We start from the raw sequence: 9218 nt of genomic DNA, 5'->3' as shown, positions 1-9218 counted from the left end.
GCAGCGAGGCCAGCGACAACTCATTTTTACGCAAGTTCCAGTCTCGAAACATAGCCGCTGAATAAGCAACTCGAGCAGAAAAAAATATGCTTGAAGCACGCATCCTCCGCTTATTTATAAGTGAGAAAATTGGATCAGTACACACGCGAATATTTCAGAGAGCGAAGATACAGGAAATCTGCGAGCCGGAACGAATTGTCGCTGAACAAACTATCAACGGAAGAGTTGAATATCTTGTCAAATGGAAGAATTATGCGGACAGTGAAAATACATGGGAGCCTCTTGAGCGCTTGAGAGACTGCGAACACCTATTGAGGAACTTTCAGCGTGTTTCGCATTCAAGATCTAATAATCACAAATTGCCTGTTATTGATTAGCCCCTACAAGTGGGATCACGGTGACTGCGTTACTTCGGTAGGGTTTGCGCCGGGTGGGCATCTCGCGTTCAAACAGGAGACGGCCACCTGAGATAGCTCCTGACCTATGTGTATAATATCCTCATGAAGGTTCGTACAAGTTTCTTTTTCATTTCCTTCTGCAATTTGGGAAGCTCTCGCTCTAAGTGAGTATCCAAGAGTTCTTGAAGATAAGATCGCAGCTTCAGGGCGTCCACATGATCCGAGTCAATGCCCGCCCACGCTTGAAAGATGTCTCAGAGCGCGACCGCATTGCCATCGTTGGATTCTCTTTCAACTCTTCGGGACTAGGGTCTTTTTAAGAGATTCAGTTCGTTGTGCGCAACCCGGACAAGCTTTTCTTCTGTACCCTTATTGGGTCTGGATCTGTGATGATGCCAATGGTTCGTTCGCCGTGTGGATCATGCTCTCTCGCCATTTTGATAATTGTCTGGGTAGCCATATCGTTACTGGCTTGGAGTACTGCCAGAACAATGGTTCGTGATTGGCTCAGGTAGGGATGGACCATGTCGCGCACGGCGTCCACGTCTTCCAATGTCTCCCGTAATCTCGATACGGACGGCATCGGGTGCGAAGCAATACCCTTTGATCTTCCCCACCGCCAGTGAGTGAAGCCGCAGACCAGGTATGTAGTCTCAGATGACGAATCATTGATCAGCGATCTGGACGAAGTTTTGAAGGGAAGTAGTTGGAACTGCATAAAGTGCGTAAAGGAAAAGCTTTCAGTCGTTGTGGGTGGTCGACGGAGGAGGGAGACCGCTCGGTGGCTTCCCCCTTAATCAAAGTGGATATGGACTACGTGCTTAGACAGTTGTACTCTGCTGGCACCAGAATCTCTTGCCGGTTGACGAGACTGTCTGCACATACCTGCGCCAGACACGTCGCTGTCGCTGGGAGAGGCAGTCCTCGACCTGTCAAACATGGTCTCAAAACCACGCAGCCTCCTAGACCAACGTTGCTCCTCCTGTCCTCCATTTTCAGGTATCCTAAGGCAGCTTTGCGCCATTTTCTGCAGCTCCTCAAAGCTGACGGCATCCTGAAGTGAGCGGTACTCGTGAATTTTCAATACTCGTGGAAATCGCAGAGCATAGTACCCAGTGCTCGCGGGCTTATCAAAGCCGGCCCCGACCACTTCTACCATGAACAGATACTTGAATAGGTCCACAGGCTACAATTTTCGTGCGGGCTCGACGACATCGAACTCCTCCATAGAGGCGGTGAATGGTACCCGGCCGAAGTAGCCATGGCGATTGAGGTATGTGATGTTCTCTTTCGAGATGCCCATGTCTGTCAACTACATCAATCATGCGGAATTTCGGCTTCGCATCGAAGCGGCGGTCTGCTGCCGCCTGAACCAGGACATGCGATCGGATAGATGACGAGAGAAGTATCTCGTCACATCGCGCTCTCACAGGACCCAAATCTACGCGATTACTGTGGAGATAGAATTCTTTAAACCCTCATGCTTACGAATTGGTAACGGAGACCCATCTCATGAGCATTGGAGCCAAGGGGCCTACCTTACTATGGAGTCGTCGAGTCTCGAGCGTCAGGGGGCTGCTCCGTGCGATTATTTAAGGACCTGACTCTCCTCAACCCAAGGAGATTCCACATGCAACCTCAAGATGACACCTTATCAAACTGAACCAATGGGCAGCCATCCCGAAGGACACCCCCATCGTATAGCCTCGGAACTCTATCCTACGCAGGAAGAATGGGATTTTATAGTACCCTCAGCAGTACATTCTCCTGAAAGTTTGACCCAGGAAAACAGTCCCACACGACATGTGTCCAAGCCTACAGTCCCTTACAACTTACGACCAAGAGGTGGCATAGCCAAGACATGGAAAGTTGAAGAGGTAGGGTGGAATGCAATCATACGAAACGCTGGGCGTACCTCCTCTAAGAGAGGAAGACGGAAACGCCGCGCTAATTCGAGACACCTTGAAGTTGAGGATTTCCAGCGGGCATTCTATGGCTATCGACCAGATCACTCCCCAGCGTTCGGCCATCAAGCTAGGAAGACAAGATCTTACAAACGGCGAAAATAAGTCACTACACGATCTGTACGAGAATGAGCATTTTTATATCCGGTATGAACCCGAGCATAATGTCAAAAGCAACCGAGGAGCGATTCAAAATGGAGGGTACTCTGCAGCATTCCGAAGTTTGTAATTCATTGCGTCTATCCGTAAGTAATAAATGATTACTCCCCCGTGACTGGAGGTCATCACCCCAGTGACTCGACCTCTTTCCATGATTATGACTGCTAGGTGTGAAGACACTAAAAGTTGCAAGCTGACCGCTCATTCCCCAGAGCGCCCATTCTCAAGCATCGCTACACTCGATGGCCGAGCAAGCATGGTAAGTCACTGAGAACAGGTGAGATTGCAGCGGCAAAATCTAGATGAGGGGGATAAAAACTCACTACAGTCTTTGAAAAGCATGAATTTACACTCAGAATCGCGCTGACAAAGGTGGGTGTTCATCTCTAAGCAATGCCACATGGCCACCAATTCATGTGTTTTGCAGTCGAAGCAGGACTTGGAGAATGGATCCGAAGCACCTCCAAAGGTAGCCAAGATGGCTACAAGGTAGGTACGTAGAAGACGTTGCATAATACTTTTCTGTTCTCAAAAGTAGATTCGAAGCATACAGTAGCTCAGCTTTAATTGGAATCTGACGAAAGTACATAGTACGTAGAAGATGAAAAAGGTATGATCAACGAAACTATTTTGAGTGCAGAGACAGGCCAGGGCCTTCGATCAAGGTAGAATCAAATTGAAAGATGATTCACGAAGCTCAGTTGAGGGTGGAGCAAACAGGTCAGGGGCCCTAGCTAGAGTAGTGCTGGAAGAGGAGACGGTCAGCCAAGGTAATTGGGGTGTGGAAGAGACAGACTGGGGCTCCTGGTCAGAACCAGTCAGAAGTAGATGTAGCTCATCAAGCTCCTCGTTTTTAATAGGTGGACTAGGCCCCCTGACAAGAATTAACAAGAATGGATGCGGTCGACAGCTCTTCTTCCTGGCGGGGTGGGGAAGTCCGGGTACCCTGGCAAGGACCGGTCAAAAGTGGATGTAGTCGACAGCGCTATTCAGGGGTACCTGGAGCTCTTCAATACACCAAATGTCTATTACATCCACTTCTGACTGGGTTCTTGCCATGGTGCCTTGGACAACTCCACTACACCAACAAGGAGTCTCTTGGGCTATATCCACTTCTGACTAGGTCCTTGCAACGGGCCCTTGAACTTCCCCACTCACCGAGAACAAGCGTAGTCGATCACGGCCACTTCGTACTGTGGTATCAGGCAAAAAGTATGTTAGCTCGCCCCACACAACAGCAAGGGTCAAAGAGGTCACTTTCCCGGGTCACGATGTAGCCTACAGCAAATTCCAGTATTCTATCGATCTAGAATCGAGTATGCATTCCATTAGCATCTATAACAGCCTGACATCGAAATACGGGTATCGCGGCTTGTATTGCTTGCACGGCCGGAAGGTTGTGGTGAGGGCGTTCGTAGTGCTTGGAGGAGCTCTTGATGCTGTTGTTGAAGCTGCTGTGAAAGCTGCTCTTGGAGCCGTTCTTGCTCCTGAAGAAGGAGCTGCTGCTGCTCTTGAAGCTGCCGTAGCTGTAGCTCGAGATCCTGAGTTGAAGCCATAGTAAATATATATTTGAAGTTACACGCGTTATATTGGTATTACTCGTAGGTGGAAATACCTCGAACGGGAAAAGTGACTCTTTTGACCCTTGCTGTTGTGTGGGGCGAGCTAACATACTTTTTGCCTGATACCACAGTAGAATCGAGAGGGTGTGATGGCTCCACCTTTGCTATGGATACCTGTCTGGGTAGTCCTTATCATGTGGCAGCCACACTGGAGGATGAGAGCTGAGAGGGTGTGATGGTCGGCCAACGTTATGGACACCTGCCCGGGGTTCCCACTTTGGGCCAGGCCACAATTGATCGACGACTTGTCGTGTGGCAGCCACACGTCACCCGAGCTGCTTGACATCAGAAGCTGGAGTGGCTGCATTCTGCCCCTGTCGATCAGACTCCTCTGAGCCTGGTAAGAGCTTCCCAACCGCAGGGGTCGCGTGGAATGCGCCCACTTGGCCCATCATATACAGATGCACCCATGGCAGACAGATAGCGACCGCGCACGACGACGGTTGTCAAGGCCGCCGTGAGTCCCAAGGCGAGGCTTGAACAGGATAGCAGCGTTTCCAAGGGATGGCATCTATCAGGGAAGACATGGTTACGGCAAGACACGGGTGCAGCAGGGCGGGACCTAGTCTACTGAACTGTTGGCTAGTGTCAAGGAAACGACAATCTCGCCACAAAGCGGTCCTGTATCGTACCGTCTTGAGCATTCACAGCTTCCTAGCGAATAGAATAACACGAAGGGTCAGAAGGGCTCCATACAGTGTGTGTTTTGCAAAATTCTCTATTTGGACGGCGAATTGCCGAACACAAAGCTGTGCTTCGCCGGTCGCTGAATGTGTTCGACGTGTGAAAGTCACTGTGCTAAATGGCACCCGTATTGACGGGCTACGTACGACCCACTCATAAAGACCTGACTGTACCAATAGCGCTCATCCAAAACCGGCTACTGTGGCAGCGCCAGCGCGGCTTCTTATGGATCATCAACGTAGATTCATGTACCTACAGATCCGGATCCAGGCTTCACAAGCAGACAGAGTGCATGAATAGGAAGCTGCATTCGCTCACAACTGTATCACGGCCCCACTGTAACATCTACTTCGCTTTGCTGTGTTCTTGCCGGCGCCTGTCCAGACGAATTCAGGGCTGTGCTCATTTCTAGTTGCCCTCCGCGTTGATCCAACTCGAGAACTCACTTTCCCAGCTTCCTTCAGCTACCATCAGCTTCATCAGACACAATGAAATCCCTTCATCAGACGCCACAGCCTGCCTCGCCTAACATGTTCCCGCAAATGTTTGGCCCCGAGAGCCACCCTCGCTTCTGTACTGTCACAGATGCATTCAAGCACCACGTACTCGCCAGCCCGAATTCCCTCGCCGCAGTGAGCCTCACCTCGGCACACAAGACCGAAGTGATCACGTACCAGGCCCTCTCGAGCCGCGCGGCGCGCCTGGCCGTTGAGATGCGACGTCTGGGTGTGCGCCCTGGCGACCGCGTGCCTCTGGTGGTCAAGCGTGGAATAGGCATGCTGGTGGGGATTCTAGCGGTGCTCTCATGCGGCGCCCAATACGCGCCCCTCGACGGCGGCGTCGTGCCAGAGTCTACGCTGCGCTCTGTAGTGGAGCAGAACAGCAGTGAACGTGGTAGCGTTGTGCTGGCCATGGGCGTAACGAAACATCGCCTCAGCGAGTTCCCCGACCTCACCGTCATTTGCGTCGACGAGCTCCGCCGAGTAGAAGGCGACGACGATCGCGAAGATGGTCTTGTGCTGGAGGACCTTGCAGAGCCTGACAGCGGGTGCTACATCATTTACACTTCAGGTTCGTGAAATACGAAGGAATACGAGATATATTGAGCAAAGACTGGAAGGCTGATGAACACCCTAGGCACCACGGGCACACCAAAGGGGGTTGATGTTACGCACAGGAGTGTCACCAACTTGATTTGTCAATCGCCAGGCGATTTAGGAATCAAGACAGGAACGAAGGTTGGTCAGACCCTCAATATTAGTTTTGATATGGGTGAGTTCATTTTGCGGGTGCGACATTCCGAACTGAATTTGACGTGGCGCAGCTGCGTGGGAAATCCTAGGAGCACTATGCAACGGTGGAACACTAATTCTCAGAGGCTCGGATTGGGCTGCGTGCAACAGAGAGGTGAGGAGGAAGTGAGTGAACTTTGATCAAGCAAGGCTCAAACAAAGCAGATCGAGGTCCTCATATGCACTCCGACCATTCTCGCCAAATACGAGCCACATGACTATCCGAAGATCAAGACCGTCGCCACAGCCGGAGAACCAACCTCCCAGCGGTATATTGTAGTCGACACGCATCTTCCCGTATGCTGGGCTAACTTGAACTTCCAGACTAGCCGACAAATGGGCTGCGCACAAGACGTACTACAACTGCTGCGGTCCCACTGAGGCCACGATTGTCAACACTATGCACAAGCACGTCAGTGGTGGGGCTTTGACTATTGGAAAGCCAACCCCTGGGAACAATATCTACATCTTCAACAAAGATCACGAACTTCTTCTCAATGGCGAGCCTGGAGTCATGTGGGCCGGTGGTGTCGGCGTGTCTAAGGGCTATGTCGGACTTCCCGAGAAGACAGCTGCACAATACCTCCCAGACCCATTCCTGGACATGACGTGAGTGTGAAAGAAAGAGAAGCACCCCAAAGCTGACCAATGATATACAGATACAAGATATACAACACAGGCGACCTCGGCAGGTGGCTCCCCGACGGTTCTATTGAGATTCTTGGTCGAGTCGATGACCAGGTAAAGGTTAAGGTGGGAAGCCTAATTAGGGCTTCTGAGTTGAACTTGACGGAGTCTCTGCTTCGGTGAACTCTTGCAGTGCCGTTGACAGAGGCGTTGTGCTTTTCTGGCATGGAGAGATCCACGCGTTCATCACACCAGCCAACGCCGACATGAACATTGTCAAAACACACCTGCAGAAGTGCCAGCCATATTACGCCGTGCCTTCACAGTTCCATTTACTTGATGAGCTCCCGGTGACCTCCAACGGCAAGATCAACAAGCAGTTGCTTAAGGAGTCAATCTCTGACACCAGGCCACTGGTCGTTGAGAAGGCCAGCTCTACTGCGGACCTGCCCTTACCGCCAAGCCTCCAAAAAGCAATATCCGATACAGCCGACACTACTTTGTGCAATCGGTCAAATTCGAGCTTTGTAGACGAGAAGCCCGACCTCGACTGGGAGGCTGCCGTACCCGATAAGGTGGAGAACAAACAGTTCGCGGTATCCGCCATCGCGTGCTGATTGTCTACCGACGACTTTTCACTGTAATGGCTCTTCTCAACATGGCCACCGTCGTTATCGTGGCCCTCACCGGCTTTAAGCGCGAAGCCGTTGGCCACGCCACCGCTGTCAACCTCACAATCGCAGTTCTCATAAGACAGGAACTTGTCATCAATGCCATTTACACGGTAGCATGCAGTGTTCCCAAGTCATGGCCTCTTTGGATTCGCAGACGTGCCGCTCGGGTCTTCCATCTTGGTGGCGTTCATTCTGGGGCTGGCGTCAGTGCAGCGCTTTGGATGTTTGCGAACACGACCGGCGACACAGCGTGCATGACGCTGGGTACTTGCGGTGGACACTGGGGGAAACCTTCCGTTGCTGTAAAGGTCATCACATGGATCATCGCCGCTCTTTTCGTTGCCATGATGGCTATGGCCTACCCGACGGTGCGCAAGGCGCATCACAACAGGTTTGAGGTTGTTCACCGATTTGTGGGCTGGACTGTGCTTGGCCTCTTCTGGGCTCAAGTGGTGCTCACCGCCAATGACACAAAAGCCACAGATGTTTCCCTTGGAACTGCCGCAGTGAGGACGCCCGCGCTGTGGCTCCTGGTTGTTGCTACGCTCAGCGTCGCCTCGTCTTGGTTCTGGCTCAGGAAGGTCTCCGTCAGGGCCGAGGCTCTGTCCAAACACGCGGTCCGCCTGCTCTTTGATTACACGGTTCCGGTAAACGGCTCATTCACACGACTGTCTCATACACCGCTTCTCGAATGGCACTCTTTTGCCACCATCCCTGCTCCCGAGGCTGTTGATGGCAAACCCAAAGGCTACTCCCTGGTCGTCTCCAATGCCGGCGACTGGACTCGCGCTATGATCGAACAACCCCGCCCTTATATCTGGGTGCGTGGCGTGCCTACTTGTGGTGTCATGCGCATTGCGACATTGTTCAATCGTCTCGTCATCGTCGCCACCGGTTCTGGCATCGGCCCCCAGCTCGGACACATTCTCAGCCCATCATGCCCGACCAAGCTCATCTGGTCGACTAAGGATCCCGAAAACACATTCGGCAAGTCCATGTGCCAACTACTCAAGTCCAAGTGTCCTGACGCTGTAATCTGGGACACCCGCACCCAAGGCCGCCCTGACCTCGTCTGGTTATTTTTAGACCAAGAACAATTCAGTTGTGCCAATGGCGCGTCCAAGGAATAAGCTTGTTCACACGAAGGGTATGCACTGTTGGTTAAGCGACTAAGAATAGCTTATTCTTACGAAGGGCGATTGACTAAAGCACTGAGTATATTCGTACTATTGCTTCTGTTCTAGGATTTAAGGAGCGTTATCTAACATCACGAGCGGACTCGTACTGGATGAACGCTTCGACTTCAGGATACAAGTAATCCTACAGTATGTATCCAGTATCACGAATATTTTCGTACGTCATTGGTTCCGGAACGAAGACGTCCACTTTGAAGATCCGCCATCAGCCACCGCAAGCACGAACTCTTCAGGTGAGAAGGGCCAGTCATCGTCCGACCACACATCCGACGACGCGTCCGAAGCCAAGAGGCGGCGGTCCAACAGTCAGAAGTCGAAGTTGGTCCGAGAACTAAACGACCAACTGTCTATCGGCAGAGCCAAGCCGAGCTTATACACGCCTGGCGAGGACCTGTGGGAAAATAGGATATATTCCTGCCTCATGATGTCGCCAGCCGGCCGTGTCATTAGCGACTTCCTAACCATCAAGGAACTGCTGGAATCGATGCAAGATGCGGTCAAAGCTCACCAGTCTCTATACAACACTGGCAACATTCTGCACCGCGAAATCTCATCGACGTATCCCTTATTAGCATATACTAAAATAGTCGCATCCGCGACAA

General features: G+C 51.7%; 6 protein-coding genes across 6 annotated transcripts; 3 read left to right on the top strand and 3 right to left on the bottom strand.

Moving 5' to 3' along the window:
* Positions 1-774: 774 nt before the first annotated feature.
* F5Z01DRAFT_600069 (uncharacterized protein) lies at positions 775-933 on the bottom strand (the record flags this gene model as incomplete). Its single annotated transcript, XM_046260747.1, has 1 exon — positions 775-933. A coding segment is annotated over one exon (159 nt), but the record flags the coding sequence as incomplete, so codon positions are not given.
* A 214-nt stretch (positions 934-1147) lies between these two features.
* Positions 1148-1763, bottom strand: F5Z01DRAFT_515944 (uncharacterized protein). Its single transcript, XM_046260390.1, has one exon. The coding sequence runs from the start codon at positions 1555-1557 to the stop codon at positions 1192-1194; it is 366 nt and encodes a 121-aa protein (XP_046113314.1). The 5' UTR covers positions 1558-1763; the 3' UTR covers positions 1148-1191.
* Positions 1764-2041: 278 nt separating this feature from the next.
* On the top strand, positions 2042-2467 carry F5Z01DRAFT_641244 (uncharacterized protein; the record flags this gene model as incomplete). Its single annotated transcript, XM_046262573.1, has 1 exon — positions 2042-2467. One exon carries the CDS (start codon positions 2042-2044, stop codon positions 2465-2467), a length of 426 nt encoding a protein of 141 aa, XP_046113313.1.
* Positions 2468-2649: 182 nt separating this feature from the next.
* F5Z01DRAFT_669332 (uncharacterized protein) lies at positions 2650-3091 on the bottom strand. The gene is made up of 2 exons (XM_046264417.1): positions 2790-3091; positions 2650-2759 (listed from the first exon to the last, which is right to left on the bottom strand). Exons 1-2 carry the CDS (start codon positions 3032-3034, stop codon positions 2723-2725), a joined length of 282 nt encoding a protein of 93 aa, XP_046113312.1. The 5' UTR covers positions 3035-3091; the 3' UTR covers positions 2650-2722.
* Positions 3092-5315: 2224 nt separating this feature from the next.
* On the top strand, positions 5316-6929 carry F5Z01DRAFT_641242 (uncharacterized protein; the record flags this gene model as incomplete). The annotated part of the gene is made up of 6 exons (XM_046262572.1): positions 5316-5898; positions 5965-6099; positions 6152-6245; positions 6266-6388; positions 6444-6728; positions 6779-6929. The coding sequence occupies 6 exons, from the start codon at positions 5316-5318 to the stop codon at positions 6927-6929; spliced, it is 1371 nt and encodes a 456-aa protein (XP_046113311.1).
* Positions 6930-7012: 83 nt separating this feature from the next.
* On the top strand, positions 7013-8550 carry F5Z01DRAFT_669330 (uncharacterized protein; the record flags this gene model as incomplete). Its single annotated transcript, XM_046264416.1, has 3 exons — positions 7013-7321; positions 7444-8495; positions 8523-8550. 3 exons carry the CDS (start codon positions 7013-7015, stop codon positions 8548-8550), a joined length of 1389 nt encoding a protein of 462 aa, XP_046113310.1.
* Positions 8551-9218: the final 668 nt, after the last annotated feature.

This window comes from Emericellopsis atlantica (assembly GCF_019669845.1).
Source record: "Emericellopsis atlantica unplaced genomic scaffold F5Z01scaffold_76, whole genome shotgun sequence".
NCBI classification, from domain to species: Eukaryota; Fungi; Ascomycota; class Sordariomycetes; order Hypocreales; family Bionectriaceae; genus Emericellopsis; species Emericellopsis atlantica.
Note: the sequence above shows the minus strand (reverse complement) of the source record. Positions and strands in the feature narration are given on the sequence as shown.